General features: G+C 36.2%; 2 protein-coding genes and 1 pseudogene across 4 annotated transcripts; 2 read left to right on the plus strand and 1 right to left on the minus strand.

The window, feature by feature from the left end:
- Positions 1–6,282: 6,282 nt before the first annotated feature.
- Positions 6,283–9,346, plus strand: LOC104706848 (putative E3 ubiquitin protein ligase DRIPH). The gene is made up of 7 exons (XM_087456457.1): positions 6,283–6,834; positions 7,314–7,413; positions 7,585–7,969; positions 8,065–8,534; positions 8,634–8,684; positions 8,791–8,869; positions 8,944–9,346. Exons 1-7 carry the CDS (start codon positions 6,726–6,728, stop codon positions 9,148–9,150), a joined length of 1,401 nt encoding a protein of 466 aa, XP_087312583.1. The 5' UTR covers positions 6,283–6,725; the 3' UTR covers positions 9,151–9,346.
- LOC104706868 (CRM-domain containing factor CFM3A, chloroplastic/mitochondrial) lies at positions 9,277–13,426 on the plus strand. Of its 2 annotated transcripts, none has more exons than XM_087456451.1 (9): positions 9,277–10,474; positions 10,631–11,099; positions 11,180–11,310; positions 11,574–11,930; positions 12,047–12,203; positions 12,289–12,581; positions 12,664–12,723; positions 12,857–12,946; positions 13,037–13,426. In XM_087456451.1, the coding sequence occupies exons 1-9, from the start codon at positions 9,641–9,643 to the stop codon at positions 13,253–13,255; spliced, it is 2,610 nt and encodes an 869-aa protein (XP_087312577.1). In that variant the 5' UTR covers positions 9,277–9,640; the 3' UTR covers positions 13,256–13,426. The 2 variants fall into 2 exon arrangements, 1 of the variants encoding a protein (XP_087312577.1); XR_015560731.1 differs by having other exon boundaries at positions 9,437–10,474; positions 11,603–11,930.
- LOC104788053 (uncharacterized) lies at positions 13,397–15,711 on the minus strand (annotated as a pseudogene). Its single transcript, XR_015560738.1, has 6 exons — positions 15,221–15,711; positions 14,974–15,142; positions 14,509–14,687; positions 14,341–14,422; positions 14,150–14,237; positions 13,397–14,070 (listed from the first exon to the last, which is right to left on the minus strand). The product of XR_015560738.1 is annotated as an uncharacterized LOC104788053 (transcript).
- Between the last annotated feature and the right edge of the window lie 1,281 nt (positions 15,712–16,992).

The following is a 16,992-nucleotide window of genomic DNA, read 5'->3' on the forward strand; positions in this document are numbered from 1 at the left end:
GCATGCTAATATAACGAGAATAGACTCCCACAACCGCAGCCACTGGCTGCCGCTCCTCCGCCACCACTGGTGGCACTACCTGAGCCTGAGCCGGTACCACAGGTGGCAACCGCTCTAACAACTGTGCCAGCAAACCCGCAAGATCGACATCCGGGACTCCACCCACTGGGACACCCGCACCTAGAGCCCTAACATCACCGGCTACTGGAGCATCAACACCGCCCCCTCCGGCCACACTCATGGAATCTCCCTGGACACCCTGCGACTCACCGACACCCTCTGCTGTCACACTCTGGTCCGCAGTCTCACTAACCACTGGGACTCTGCCCCTACCACGACCACGTCCGCATCCACGACCACGACCAGCAACAGCATCCTCTCTAACCATCTGCACTACCATGAGCAGAAGGCTAAGCACACAATTAACATAACACACAAACAAAAACTCACTGTAGAATCACACTGTAGGCTCGAAGAAGATGTTCTAGGACTCCATGCCACACACAAATGATTAACTCACATAATCAATCAAGACATGCAATCCCAGACAACACAACAGAAACCTAGTGAACCCTAACCTAGAACCGTAAGGGTTCTGATACCAAACTGAACGACCTGACCCGTTTTTTTTTTAATAATAAATAATAATAAGATAAAAAACTATGACTAGTGGTACCATATCCACTAGCCACCTAACCACAATCACAAACAACAGCGGAATAACAATACCAATTAAATAACCAATAATAACCCATAATAGAATAACCAATATCCAATCCTAACCATTTCAATGTCAAACAACAAGAAACACCAAACCGGCAATCCTAGAAATGTTTCTAATGACCCAAATCTAGCAACCTAGCAATGCCAGACAACATCCAATCGAGTCCCAGAACATCTTCCTCTTCATTGCCTTGATTCCACGATCATACTTTGCCTTTACCTGCACCACAAACACAAATTGAGATGCATGAGTATTTGATAAATACTCAGTGAGACAATCCTCCCATCTACTAGGCTATACACACAAGCAATAAGATCTCTCATACCACAAACAACAACAATAAAACAAACCAGAAACATGAACAAGTGACCCGACACGATCCGGTTACGGTCGACCGACACTGGACATCTGGTGTCGACCAACACCACTTGGGTGTCGACCGACACCTGCTCGACACCCTCGAAACCCTAACGGTGTCGACCGACACCTCCACATAGTGTCGACCGACATTCGCTAAGTTTCCGAGCCGTCCTCGTGTTAGTGTCGACCGACACCACATTGGTGTCGACCGACACCACTGTCGAGCAGTGATTTCCTTCGAACAGAACCTCCGAATCTCGCCTCCAAACTTCTCCTCTTCGTCCCACACAATCCCAGGAACGAATCCAAGCCCCAGGAGCTACGAAAACTCACAAACAACTAAACAACACACAATATCACAGAAACAAATATCTTAGCTTAGATAAGTCATGGTCATGCACTCACCTTAGCCAACAAAGAGATCTAAGCCCAAAGGACGAAGCTACCACCACAGAAACCTTCCCACCATGTTCCTAGCCTTGGATCTTCACTCTCACAGCAAGATCTCTCCAAAAATATCTTCAAATCTCACAAACTCTCACAAGAACTCTTAGAAACTGTTTTCTCCTCTTTCTCTCTCAAAAACAACAAACGGCGACCAAGACAAAAATAAAATACGATCTAGGTCGTTTTCCCACTTAAATATCTCGGTTCAATGGTATTTCCTAAACCAAGGTCAAAATCGATAATAAATTAATCTGGTCGAACTAAAAATAAGTGGTGTCGACCGACACCATATGAGTGTCGATCGACACCCACTCCTAAAACGCAGAGTTTTGGTTCGCGGGCGTTACAATTTCATAAATATCTCGAAAAATGTATAAATAGATTGAAAAAAATTACGATTCAAACAACACAAACAATAAATATTCAAATGACATGGAGATATACGTGTTAAGTTATGAATAAGCATTAAGGAAACTACAGCATGCCCATTTGTTTACTTAATTAATTAAAACCACATATGCGAAATATTTATAGAAGACTAAAACAAAAGTGTGAGAAATTTAAACGATAATTTTGGGACTTTTTACTTGCATGCATTTCTCCATGACTTTAAAGTTGTTGAGTTCAAGATAAGCAACATATTAACAACAGGTGAATACATAATTGCTAATGTAAAGAAAGGTTTGTGTGATATGGAGAATATGGAAAAAAGAGTCTATACCTGAGTTTCTCGAGAGGCAAACCACCAAGATCAACATTGCAGACTGGACAACAAGCTCTCAGTTTCTGTGTTGTAAACTTGTCATGTATATAAGTCCCAATTACATAATACTTAAAGCCTCAGATATATATATGAAACCATAACAAGCCAAAGAATATACTAATGTACAAAAAGAATCAAAGTTATCAACACTCAAACCAAAATACAACAAAACTATAGACAAACTAACTTGAAATCACAAAGACATAAACTGAAACTGAACCATCCACTTGTAAAAGTAAACCCTCATCTGTAAAAGTAAACCCTCATCAACATAGTAAGGAAGCTAAAAAAACCAACACTACTCACCAAGTTAAAGATGAACTTAAAAATTGGTATCAAAGTTTCAGAAACAATCTGAAAATATTTCTAACCTACATATGACATAACCAAATCAAATCCAGGACGATATAACCCATAAAATCACACAAAACTCAAGAAAAATAAAAATAAAATCGAAGAGTCATCTATACTGACAGGTGTGGAGGCACTCGATGATGGTGGTGGCACCAACGAACCCTTTGGTGCAGAGAGGACATATGAAGCACTGAGCAACGTCCTCCTTCTTCACTCGTACTGTTGGCATCTTCTTCTCCAATCCAAAAAAACTTCTCACAAATCTCCGATGAGATTTATAATAGATTAGCTATATATATCGTTCACGTAACGCAGCAGCATGGTGCATTTTCTATGAAGAAAAAACAAAACTTTACAGCTGAAATCGGAAGATTGTTGATTTTTTTTTTTGGGTTTTTTCTCTCGGAGGAAAAAAGATTGTGTAAGAAAGAGAGGTTTCGAGTTTTATATTTTTTCGAAAGGGTTTGTTTTGTGAATGTATATAAAAAGAGAGCTCAAAGTGAAAAAACAAGATAATCTTAAGTGGCTAAAAAAAAAAAAGATTCTTTTGCCAATGGTTATTTTGAGTGATGCATTAGGTTTAATATGTACTTCAAAAGCTTATTGTAAAGCAAAGTATAGAGCTATAAATTTGTTCATAAAATAATTTACATTTCAAGCTCTCCATTTTTCTTTTTGCTAACTTATATCCTAATATTTTAGCTTTACTATAATTTGTAAAGAAATTACATAAATTATTTTACGTCAGCAATTACGTATTCACCAAATAAAAATTTGGATTTTTTACCTTTTACTAAAACTAAATTAAATGTGAATCTCGAAATTTTGTAATTTTCTGTTCATGTTTGTTCAATATAGAGAAATATATCCGCATGTATATTACGTGTCAAAAGTTTCCAATCTTTCCAATATTTTTTTATAATAAATACACATTTAATTTTTTTGGACCACACTAATCTTCTGTATTCAGCCAGCTGATATTTTTAAATTAAATTTATTTATTTTTCAAGCTCTCTACCTTTAAATTTTCTTATTTTTGTCAACTTATATTCTAATATATAACATTGCTAATTTTTAAAAGAAATTATATGTCAGCAATTACGTATTAGCCAAATGATAATTTAGATTTCTTATCACTTTTACTAATTTTAATTAAAGGCGTATCTTTGACCTAACTTCTCTGTATTTTGTTAATTTTCATGTATGTTTTGTTCAAAATAGAGAAAAAAATATGCATATAATTGTATGTGTCAAATTTCTGAATTTTTCTAATTACTGATATGCATATATATATATATATATATATATATTTTTTTTTTTTTTGGACCATACTAATCTTGTGTATTACTATGCCAGATAATATAGTTAAATTATATATATATATATATTTAAATGATGCTAGCTTTCAAAATTACCCCATATTTTATTTGACAATTAGAGAGAAAGTTCACCAATTTGTCTCGTGGCTACAAGACCACTGTTTATGATGTAATATAATAATATTTAAAAATATTTTATGACGTTTTGGTTTGATATAATTAGAGATCAACATGAAAAGTTTAAAATCAATATGTTTATATAAAGAAAAAGAAGAAGAAGAAGAAGCTTGAGAAAAACTACGTGAAAATATTTCTAAATCCTTTTTGTGAAGTGTCTGATTAGATGTCATGCATGTCTAAAATCTAAGCTATTTTACTCTCTCTGTCTCTCTGTCTCTAATAAATTGATGTTTTGGAAACAAATTGTGTTCCTAAAAAATTAATTTTGTAGATTAAAAGACTAAAATAATTTTTCTACTTCATACTTTTTCCATGTGGTATATTATATAGTGGTTTATATTTTCTCTTTTTACCAAAAAATAATTATAAATTAGTTTAGAAATAATTTTTTTAACTTTTTTTAATATGTATGAAAATGTTAAAACATCAATTTATTAGAGACAGATGGAGTATAACGTAATAAATATTTCCTTGTAGATTTTCAAAAAAAAAAAAACATTTTCAGCTATTTTTTGTTCTTATTTTAATATTTTGTGGGCTTTTTTTTGTTTTTATCAACATTGGATTTGAAATACTAGAAAGACCATGATTTTGGGCATTTCCATAAAATGGGCTCATGAGGCTTTTTGTATAAGTTTGCAATTTGTTAAGTGTAATGTACCAAATTTTGAATTACGACATGGCCACTATAAACTCTAGAGTATTTCAATTTAAATTTATCTTGAACGCAGATAAACCTTTCTTTACATTAGCAATTACGTATTCACCATGTTGTTACTATGCTGCTTATCTTGAACTCAACAACTTTAAAGTCATGGCGAAAGGTTTGTGTGTGTTTTATTTGCAAATATTTTTGCAATATTAAACAAAAATATACATAGAAAATTATTGAATATTTACTATTTAGAGATTTTAAGTCAGAGATACACATTTAATTCAATTTTAATATAAGTTTTAAAATGTTCAATTTTCATATGGTGAATACGTAATTGCTAATGTAAAGAAAGGTGTGGTTTCCGTACGAAAATGGTTATTGCAAAATATTAGGACTATAAGTTAATTATTAAATAGAAATTAAAGAGCTTGAATAACAAAATATACAAAAAAAAAATATATGAACAAATTTATAACTCTGTATTTGAATAAATTTGCAGTAAACTTTTGAGTATAAATAAAACCCAATGCATCACTCAAATTATCATGCATATATATATATATACACACACATATTGATTTTAAACTTTTCATGTTGATCTCTAATTATATCAAACCAAAACGTCATGAAATATTTTTAAATATTATTATATTACATCATAAACAGTGGTCTTGTAGCCACAAGACAAATTGGTGAAATTTCTTTCTAATTGTCAAATAAAATATGGGGTAATTTTGAAAGCTAGCATCATTTAAAAAATATATATAATTTAACTATATTATCTGGCATAGTAATACACAAGATTAGTATGATCCAAAAATATATATATATATATATATATATATGCATATCAGTAATTAGAAAAATTCAAAAATTTGACACATACAATTATATGTATATCTTATTCTCTATTTTGAACAAAACATACATGAAAATTTACAAAATACAGAGAATTTAGGTCAAAGATACGCATTTAATTAAAATTAGTAAAAGTGGTAAGAAATCTAAATTATCATTTGGCTAATACGTAATTGCTAACGTAGAAAAATGCAATTTCTTTTAAAAATTAGCAATGTTATATATTAGAATATAAGTTGACAAAAATAAGAAAATTTAAAGGTAGAGAGCTTCAAAAATAAATAAATTTAATTTAAAAATATTAGCTGACTTAATACAGAAAATTAGTGTGGTCCAAAAAAACTATAAATGTGTATTTATAAAAAAATTTGGAAAGATTCGGAACTTTTGACACGTAATATACATGCGGATATATTTCTCTATATTGAACAAACATGCACAGAAAATTACAAAATTTTGAGATACACATTTAATTTAGTTTTAGTGAAAGGTAAAAAATCCAAATTTTCATTTGGTGAATACGTAATTGCTGACGTAAAATTAGTTTATGTAATTTCTTTACAAATTTTAGCAAAGCTAAAATATTAAGATATAAGTTAGCAAAAAGAAAAATAGAGAGCTTGAAATGTAAATTATTTTATGAACAAATTTATATCTCTATACGTACTTTGCTTTACAATAAGCTTTTGAAGTATATATTAAACCTAATGCATCACTCAAAATAATCATTGGCAAAAGAATCTTTTTTTTTTGTTTTGTTTTTGAGCCACTTAAGATTATCTTGTTTTTTCACTTTGAGCTCTCTTTTTATATACATTCACAAAACAAACCCTTTCGAAAAAATATAAAACTCGAAACCTCTCTTTCTTACACAATCTCTTTTCCTTTGACAGACAAAAATCCAAAAAAAAAAATCAACAATCTTCCGATTTCAGCTGTAAAGTTTTTTTTTTTCTTCATAGAAAATGCACCATGCTGCTGCGTTACGTGAACGATATATATAGCTAATCTATTATAAATCTCATCGGAGATTTGTGAGAAGTTTTTTTTGGATTGGAGAAGAAGATGCCAACAGTACGAGTGAAGAAGGAGGACGTTGCTCGATGCTTCACATGTCCTCTCTGCACCAAACGCTTCGTTGGTGCCACCACCATCATCGAGTGCCTCCACACCTGTCAGTATAGATGACACTTCGATTTTATTTTTATTTCTCTTGAGTTTTGTGTGATTTTATGGGTTATATCGTCCTGGATTTGATTTGGTTATGTCATATGTAGGTTAGAAATATTTTCATATTGTTTCTGAAACTTTGATACCAATTTTTAAGTTCATCTTTAATTTGGTGAGTAGTGTTGGTTTGTTAAGCTTCCTTACTATGTTGTATTTTAACATGTAGCTGTGTAAATTTTAGGATTACGCTAAGTACTGTTTTGCAGATGAGGGTTTACTTTTACAAGTGGATGGTTCAGTTTCAGTTTATGTCTTTGTGATTTCAAGTTAGTTTGTCTATAGTGTTGTTGTATTTTGGTTTGAGTGTTGATAACTTTGATTCTTTTTGTACATTAGTATATTCTTTGGCTTGTTATGGTTTCATTTATATATCTGAGGCTTTAAGTAAGATGTAACTGGGACTTATACAATTTGTGGCAACAGTTTGCTGGGACTGCATACATGACAAGTTTACAACACAGAAACTGAGAGCTTGTCCAGTCTGCAATGTTGATCTTGGTGGTTTGCCTCTCGAGAAACTCAGGTATAGTCTCTTTTTACCATATTCTCCATATCATATATATACATGTATTTATTTTTAAGATGTGTCTTTGGTGTTCTGGTCTTATTCTGGCTTGCTTACTTCTTAGAATCTGCATATACCGATAACAGGTGTATAACTGTTATGTGATTTGAGCTATCTATGTGAGTGCAGGAAGGATTACGGGTGGATAGAATTGAGGCAAAAAATCTTCCCACTAAAGACAAAAGGTGTAAAGGCAGAACCTAAAACTGTAGCAACCTCTTTGAAATCTTCCAAGAAGAAGAAAAAGCCTCTAACTTCACCCCTGGAGTCTTCATCTAGAGTACCATTCTCACCTGCTGCTCCATTGGAACCCAATGTGGTTGTGGAGGAGAATCACAGACATGTAGTGCTAGGTCTTTTTTGTCAGAGTGCAGCGAAACCGATAATCACGTTTAAGAAACGTGGAAGGAAAGCTTCAGTTCCTAAGAAGAATGATTCGGGAATGGTATCTGAACAGCCTAATGTTAAGAAGCTCCACCCATTTGATCTCAACAACGAACCAGATAACGGACTGGTCAGTATATAATCTATGTATAATTCTTTTTTTAATCTTTGTTTTAAGTATCTGTTTGCAACTAATGTTTACTGTATGAATTGATTCATGTACAGGACGAAGCTGAAGCATCAAGATCTCAAGACTGCATACCGAACATCAACGATGCTGTCGTGCCACTAAACATGAACGATGCTGCTTCTGTGATTGTTGAACTAGCCAATGGTGTTGACTGTGTTGTGAATAGGGAAACAAAGGAAGTACCAGTCCAAGAGAATCATCAAAACACTGTCCTTATCAAATCTGATAGGGATACAGAGGAGGTCTCTGGTCAGAAACTGATGAACAATTCTAGAGGTAAACAAGGATGTGGTCGATCCAGGTCAAGGAAGGAAAAGGGTAAGCAACCGGTGGGAAATGGTTATGGGTCGAGACTGAGACCCCGAAAGGATGGGAGGACGGTTCCTCCAGCAGCTGTTAGTACACCAGAAGTTGCCATTCCCGTGGAAGGGGAAAAGGAAGTTGAAAGACGTGACAGTCCAGTTTTCAAGCCAGTTTGGTTTAAACTAGTGGCTTCAACGACTCAGTAAAGCTTTTCTTTTTTTTCATATCTTTAACCTATATATGATATATTCTGATTATATTTGAAGCGTTTTACGACTCTTTTGATTTGTTCGTTTTACAGCAACAATGAAATGATACTTCCAGATATAAAATCTCCCTACATACGTGTAAAGTAAGTATTAAGTTTCTACTATAATCTCAATTCGTTTTCTGTGTATGTGTGTGTAGGTTGAATGTGTGGTATATATTGATTCTTTGATTTGTTTTTCTATTCACAGAAATGGAAACATGACTGTCTCAAATGTCAAGAAGTATCTAATGGTTAAGATTGGTGGTGTCTTTGAAAACGAAGACGAGGTAACTAATATTTTCTCTATCTTTGTCTCTCTCCTCTCTTATCTAATGGTTAATATTCTGACCTCTTTTTGTAGGTGGAGATATGGCTAGGGCATGAGCCACTGTCTTCTTCACTGACACTACAAAACGTGATTGATTGGTGGGTTCAAATAACTCCATTGCCTAAGCGTCAAAGCGCAATGGTTGGAGACTCAGCTGCTGATTTCGTCATGGTTCTCCATTACAGTTTCAAATCTGAGTGCTCTGCCTCTGGTTCTGGATCTGGCTCTGGCTCTGAATAATTCTTCTCAGAACATCAAACTTTTTATCCTTCTTTTTTAAAACTCATTTCTTGCTGTGCAAGAAAACATGAATAAGTTCCTTTTAAAAGACTTGCTAAGTTTAGCATCTTTCTTTATATAATCATTGCTGAGACCTAAATATGGAAACCCTTTGTTTATTTGATTTTGCTTGCTTGCGACTTTTGAGGATTAAAAACGGTATCGTTTCGTACTATATATAGAGTGGCTCATTTTAGCCAGTTTAAGTTATATTGTTATAAGATGCGCTGGATTTATACTTTGTTTGGTTTAGTTAGGGTTAAAGGTAGATCTGTATCCAAACAAGGCTCTAGACTCTAGTTATCTCTCCACTCTTCTTTTGCCCGCCATGGATAATAATAACACAGAGCCAGAGAGCTTCGTGGCGGCTAAAGCTGACATTTTTATTGCAAAATTCAACTTTTTAATGAATTGGATTACAGAAACATTGCTTTGTTGATTAAACCCATCAATGGCGATGAAACCAAGTCTCCATTTTTGTCCAACTACAGTCACGAAGAAGTTTGTCTACTCGTTTCAAAGCTCCTTAGGCTTCCGTTTTTTAAGGTACAGTTCATCAATTTCACTTGGGTCTTGTAAAGGTGTTGCCTTTATTTCAAGAAATGATCAAACTCCATCGAGGAGATTTAGCTTAAGTAGGGATGGTGGTAATGGTGTGTGGTTGGAGAATTGGAATAGGGTTCAGAAACGTCATCAACCTAAACCTCCTAAAGTAGTTGTTAATTATCGTAAAGAAGGGAGCTTTTCTGGGTCAGGTGATAATAGTAGTAGAGATGGTGATGGTAGTACAATGGAGAAGATTGTGGAGAAATTGAAAAAGTATGGTTATATGGAAAATGATAAGGAGGGGCAGAATCAGGAGATTGAGCAAGAGAGAAGGATTGAGAAAGGATCGGTGGAGGATATATTCTTTGTGGAAGAAGGAAAGTTACCGAATGTTAGAGGTGGATTCACTGAGGAATCGTTACTTAGTAGAGATAGTGGAGAAGTTGGGTTTCCTTGGGAGAAGATAAGTGCAAAGGAGAAGAAGGAGTTGGAAGCAGAGTGGACTGCGAAGAAGGAGAATAGATACTCTTTGGCGGAAATGACACTTCCGGAATCAGAGTTAAGGAGGTTGAGGAATTTGACGTTTCGAACAGCGAGCAAGATGAGGATTCGTGGTGCAGGTGCGACTCAGGTGGCAGTGGATGCAATTAAGGAGAAGTGGAAAAGCGTAGAGATTGTGAGATTAAAGATTGAAGGAGCAAGTGCGCTTAACATGAGAAAGATGCATGAGATGTTAGAGGTTTGCTTCTTCTGTTCCCCCCCAATAACTGTATTTGGTTGCATAAGGCTTGCTTTAAGTCTAATGTTCAATATGAAAGCATAAGCACAAGCTTTTGTCAAATGCCCTGTCCTTTTATCTTGTTAAAATGTACTTTTATTTCCCTCTCTATGACAGAAAAAAACTGGGGGTTTAGTGATTTGGAGGTCAGGGACTTCCATCTCTTTGTACAGAGGTGTCAGTTATGAGCTGCCATCAGGAAAATGGAACAAGCAAAGAAGAGACGAGACGCAACCTTCTTCCTTACCTGAAACTACAACTATGGTGGATAATAGTGATGAAAAAGTTCATGTTCCTCAATTAGAGAAGGGGACAACTAGTGTGGAAAAGAAAGACCAGACATCTCAACGAGAAGTGGAATATGAAGATGAAATTGATGAACTGTTAGATGGTCTTGGTCCTAGGTTCATGGACTGGCCGGGAGAAAATCCATTACCTGTAGATGCTGATTTGCTTCCAGGTGCCATTCCTGGTTATGAACCGCCTTTCAGGATACTTCCTTATGGAGTAAGATCATCTCTGGGACCAAAGGAGGCAACAGCTTTGAGAAGACTTGCCAGATCTATTCCTCCCCACTTTGCTTTAGGTATGAGATTTCTAATTTTTTAAAACTCTTCCGGAGTCTGATAGAGTCTTTGAAGAGTAGGAGTTTCTTTTGATTTTCAGGTAGAAGTACGCAACTCCAAGGCTTGGCGACAGCAATGGTCAGGTTATGGGAAAAGAGTATGCTAGCAAAGATTGCTATTAAACGTGGTGTGCAATCGACTACCAGTGAGAGAATGGCTGAAGATCTCAAGGTAATAAAGACTCTTACCTGATTAATGTTGTTGGCTATTTTGTTTTGGCTTCCTGATTGGAGAGAAAATTATATCATCTTCAATTTCTGAAAAATTGAGAATGAGAGCTAAAAAGTATGTATTGATCCTGTCATGATATAGAATGTCTATCTATGATATTTCTTCAACTCTTAATTTTAAGCATCTCTTGTTCTGTGTATACATTTCTGCTCTATTTGTCATTTATCTGGATTTGTAGCTGAATATTTGATAAGTACCTGCAGAAATTGACAGGAGGTATAATGCTATCTAGGAACAAAGACTTCTTGGTTTTCTACAGAGGAAAGAACTTTTTGTCACGAGAAGTAGCTGACGCACTGGTGGAGCAGGAGAGATTTGCAAGGACTTTGCAAGACGAAGAAGAACAGGCACGTTTAAGAGGTTCATCGGCTCTGATTGTCCCAAGTATTGAACCTGCTAATAAACTTGTTTCTGCTGGTACTCTTGGTGAAACTCTTGATGCGACTGGTAAGTGGGGGAAGAATCTAGATGATGACGATCATTCAGACGAAGTGAAACAAGAGGTTGAGATATTGAGGCATGAAAATCTTGTCAGGAAGCTTGAGAGGAAACTTGATTTTGTGAGTTCTTGACTTGTCTCTTGTTTCTTTGATCCTACCTGTGAGTTAGAAGATTCACATATCATGTGTTAGAAAGTTGTTCTCTAAGTTAAATTGGATTGCCTCTTCTGCTTTAGGCTGAGAGAAAGCTGTTGAAAGCTGAACGTGGTTTAGCTAAGGTGGAAGCGTGTCTTAAGCCTGCAGAGCAAAGAGAAGACCCAGAAAGCATAACTGATGAAGAGAGATTTATGTTCCGCAAGCTTGGTTTAAAAATGAAAGCTTTCTTACTTCTAGGTAAATATCAATAACAGATGAGTGTAGTCGAGTCTATTCTACATATGTTCCAACTCGTAAAAGAAGCCTGAAAATGTTGCTTTAGGTAGGCGAGGTGTGTTTGATGGTACGGTGGAGAACATGCACTTGCACTGGAAATACAGAGAGCTGGTCAAAATTATTGTGAAGGCTAAAACTTTTGACGGTGTAAAGAAAGTGGCATTAGCCCTTGAAGCCGAGAGTGGTGGTATCCTTGTTTCTATTGACAAGGTCACCAAAGGATATGCCATTGTCGTGTACAGAGGGAAAGACTATAAGCGTCCTACCATGTTGAGGCCGAAAAATCTTTTGACAAAGAGGAAGGCTTTAGCGCGTTCCATTGAGATCCAAAGACGCGAGGTTTGTTGATATAATAAAGTCATCATTTGCTTTCTTATTTGGGAACTCATTAGCTGATTCGTTTTCTGTTTGCATTCAACAGGGTCTTCTAAAGCACATTTCTACGATGCAGGCGAAAGCAGAACAGCTGAGAGCTGAAATTGTAATGGATCTAACTCATTTTACATCGGATTTTGTCTAATTATGCTGTGTATCATGCATTCAGTGACTAACCACAGAATGTAGTTTGTTTGGCAATGGTAGACTAACTTGAGAATGTGCAATCATTCCATTAGGAACAAATGGAGAAGGTAACAGACAAGGGTGATGCAGAGTTATACAACAAGCTTGATATGGCTTATGCTTCTAGCGACGAGGAGACAGACGTAAATCCTAGAATCACTCTGTTTTTTATGGATTTCAGTCATCATAGAATCTGTGTTTAAGGTCTCACATGGCTTGGTACTACTCTGTAGGAAGAAGAAAATGATGATGTCGATGCATTTTCAGAGACTTATGCAGAAGGAGAAGATGGTGAGAATGTAGCAGAAGGAGAACTTGATGATGAAGATTGGGATTCAAATGAATCAGAAACCGGATTTGGTGATGATTCTGCTGTACTTGAAGCAGAGGATCTTCATACTAAATCAAAAGATCTGCCGAGCAACAAAGTTCGTTTGCAGCATCAGAGCTAACTGAAGATAAGCGTAAGAACAATGGAATGAGCGTTGTAACTTTAACATTAAGCTTTTAGGAGCTGTGGCATTATGATTAGTAAAATTGTAAAATGGATCTTAAATATTTCAACAGAGGTACACACCTCCATGGAAATAAAATTGAAAGCAAGATTTTGTCTTTTACTAAAACAAGCCAATAAGCTTCAGAGTCTTAAACTGTATTACAAGACACATTGGACCAAGCTTTAGCACTTAATTCAAAACTACTCTGCATGGTTCACCTCTAAGACCACTATGCTCTTTTCAATGAAGTTACAAGACAACACAATCCATATTGCGTTTCTAAGAATTGGTCTAAGAATTCTCCAGAAACATATAAGATTATGACTCTCTCAGGCAAAAGATCTCACCTACGAGCTAGTCTCTGTCCAGCACCAACCATTAACGCCTTGTCTATAGCACTAGAATGAAGCCCACAAGCTAAAGCCACTCCTCCTACAACGATCCATTTCCAATCTACACCGAACTGATCCTTTTGTTTCCTCGCATTCTCCAAGGCTCGCCCTCTCTCTTCTTCCTCTGCTCCAGATGTTTCCACCAAAACAATGTTCAGTTTTGTGGTGATACTTGCCATCTGCGCACTCCGTGAGAGAGATGTCCCAGTTTTTCGAGCGGTTTGGTAAGCCCTTAAGCCGTGTTTAGCTTCTTTACGGCTCCCCACATGCCATGACGGACTCCTAACTTTGCTACATCTTTTGGGATTCCCATGTCTTCATAGTGGACAAGAGAAACTTCAAAAGCTGATAATTGTCCATCCCCTTTTCTTGATTCAACTGCATTTTTGAGTATTTCACTTAGATTCAGACATGACACAATCTGGTAAAGGAAATTAAGCAACTTAAGTGGACATACCTGCTTTGATAATCCAACTTGAGAAATAAAGCTCGACTCGCCTCGGCTTATCACGCTTTGGTAGAGTAATCCAACGATACGGTACTACCTACAAACATTCAATATCAAAATAGTATATCAGACGAGCGTTCTGATAATTCCATCCTACTAGAGATGTTTTGATCCATGCCAAATCTAATGCAAGATCATACCTTTGTCACAGCATAATATATCTTTCCAGATTCCCATATTCTCCTACCAATGATGTAGGGAACTGCAGACAAAAACGAATTAGTAATGGCCTATATACAATACAAGTTCATGAAGGATAGTGAACAGAAGAAAGAGGAACCAAAACATCAAGAGAAAGAAAAGCACATACCTTTTTAATCCAACGATCAATGGTAGTTCCTGTCTTAGGATCTTCCTCCAAAGTTTTAAAGTAAGCAAGCATAGGATCCCATTTAGGTCGAAACTCATCATCCCAGAAGAAATCCCTAACAATATCTGGCATTGCATCCTCAAACACAGTTCGACTACGATAAACAACGGGACCTGCCTGACAAAACAACATAACAGCCTTTCAGGTACTACTAAATCATTAATGTCATAGAATCTTTTTCCAAGTGCTGCTCTCAAAAACAACTTCCAGGTAAAAGTTGTTATAAGCTCAATGCCATACAAAAGCCTCAAAGTACATAACCTTTTCGATGGAACCAACGCAACTGGATTCTGACTCTAATTTAGGGTTCAAATCATACAACTAGATTCTGATTACAAAATCTTACCAAAATTGTCCACTACTTCTAGATGTTACAAGAAACATAAATAAAAGAAAAGAGTACCTGAGGCTCATGACGCCAGGCTTGGTAACTCATATTAGGAGTAGACTTATCCATCATAGATAGCCACTCAAAATTAGCATTTCCAGCTTCAAGCAGTTGCAACAAATGCTCTAGATCCTTCTCCGTCACAACAACATCTTCCTCTTTCTCTGTAACTTTATCACTCGCTCTGTGCAAAAGAACAATAAAAAAATCACTAATAGTAGTAACAGAGCCAAAACATATTGATTCTTTTCGTCAGACTAACCGTAAAAATGCTTCTTCTTCATCGACTGGTTTAGACATCGAACCATTAATAACCGACGATTTCTTGGAACTCGAACCGAGTCTTAACCAAAGAGTACGGAAAACGGAAAAAACAGAGAGAGCTGTGAAAGCAAGCCAAAGACGACGAGCACCAAACCCAGGAGGAGGAGCAGTACATAGAAACCGAAGCTTAGAACAGAACCCTAAATAAACCAATCCGGTCCACCTTGGACGCCAAGACCAACCAATCAAAAGCCCGATCATAACAGCGACCCAAATCGGAACTGCACATACCAAAACGTCGACTAATGTAGGTTTATTGAACAAATCCATGAAAAAAACTAGTAACGAATCTGGCACTAAGATATATATTTTCAGAGTGGGCTCTGTTGTTTCACCGGAGAATCTAACGACATTGAAAAAGGAAGCGATCCAAAAAAAAGAGAGAGAATCAAAAGAAGATAAGAGTTTTAGAGAAGTGAAACTATTAAATTATTGAAAATAAATAAAATTAATTTAAGTTTGGTATATTTGCTGTACCGAAAAGACATTGGCGCGGTGTTATTGATATGAACAAAACAAGCACAATGGTGATGACGTGGCTTTTGATCGTTAAATCAAAAAGATCTCACGCTTTTAGCCGCATTTGTTGTTTGTTGTGGATAAGAAGATTACATAATTCACTTGACCAAAAAAAATTAGGCACGTGACAGTTTCCTAAAAAAATATATATATTTTTTCTATTTTTTAATACATGATTTGTTGTTTTTACTTTTTGTCAACCATGCTCCTACAAGTGACCAGTTTATTAGCCAAATTCCTACAATTGTAGGAAGTGGGACTGTGATTCTTGGTGTGATGATGTCTTCTACAAATAGATTTATCTGATGTCACTGCACTAAGGTCACTTTACTTTTTTTTTCTTCTTTTTTTAGAAGAAACTAAATTTACCTAATATCTCTCTCAACAACAATCCTAAACTTTTGTAACATCCGCGAACCAAATTGGGGTTTTGGGGAGGGGGTGTCGATCGACACCATCAATTTTGGCTCGACTGGGTTGTTTTAATTCGTCGTTTAGGTTCGGTCTGGTTCAATTCAAGTCTCAAACCGACGTATTTCAGTGGAAGGTCGACGAAAAGAGTTTTAAGAAGTTGTTTGGTGAAGAGTGTTCTTGAGGGTTGGAGGCTTTTGAGAGAGATTTTAAGCTGTTTGGTGAGATCTGTTTCCTGTGGAGTGGAGATCTCGTGCTAGAAACAAAAGGGGAGGCTTCTAAGGGTTGAATTCGTCGTTGTTGGGTCTTCCTGCAAAGAGGTGAGTGCATGACCATGACTGATCTACGCCTGAGATTTTCTTTGTCTTGCTTGTTTGTTGTTGTTTGCGGTGTTTTGTGGCTTGTTATGGTTACTATAGGGCCTATACGGGTTCATATGGCTTTGGTTTTGAGTATTGGACGGATTGGAGGTGAGAGGAATCGAGATTCGACTCTCGGCTTTGAGCGGATCGCGGTTGCAGAGTAGTGTCGATCGACACCAAGGTTCAACATCGATCGACATTGTGGGGTAGTGTCGGTCGACACCTTTGCCAGTGTCGATCGACACCTCCCTTCCAGTGAAGACGATACTTGTTCCCTGGTTTGTTTGTCTTGTTTGTTGTTTGTGTTTGACATTGGTATCTCAATTGCTTGTGTGTATAGCCCAGTAGGTGTGAGGATTGCCTCACTGAGTGTTTATTAAATACTCATGCATCTCAATTTGTGTTTGCGATGCAGGTA

This window comes from Camelina sativa, chromosome 1, assembly GCF_030686135.1.
Source record: "Camelina sativa cultivar CO46 ecotype springtype chromosome 1, ASM3068613v1".
Taxonomy (NCBI): domain Eukaryota; kingdom Viridiplantae; phylum Streptophyta; class Magnoliopsida; order Brassicales; family Brassicaceae; genus Camelina; species Camelina sativa.

Coding starts and splice junctions, on each gene's coding strand:
- LOC104706848 (XM_087456457.1), top strand. CDS start 6,726: ATGCCAACAGTACGAGTGAAGAAGGAGGACGTTGCTCGATGCTTCACA. Junction 7,414..7,584: donor TTGCCTCTCGAGAAACTCAG/GTATAGTCTCTT, acceptor ATGTGAGTGCAG/GAAGGATTACGGGTGGATAG. Junction 7,970..8,064: donor ACGAACCAGATAACGGACTG/GTCAGTATATAA, acceptor ATTCATGTACAG/GACGAAGCTGAAGCATCAAG.
- LOC104706868 (XM_087456451.1), top strand. CDS start 9,641: ATGGCGATGAAACCAAGTCTCCATTTTTGTCCAACTACAGTCACGAAG. Junction 10,475..10,630: donor AGATGCATGAGATGTTAGAG/GTTTGCTTCTTC, acceptor TCTCTATGACAG/AAAAAAACTGGGGGTTTAGT. Junction 12,724..12,856: donor AACAGCTGAGAGCTGAAATT/GTAATGGATCTA, acceptor TCATTCCATTAG/GAACAAATGGAGAAGGTAAC.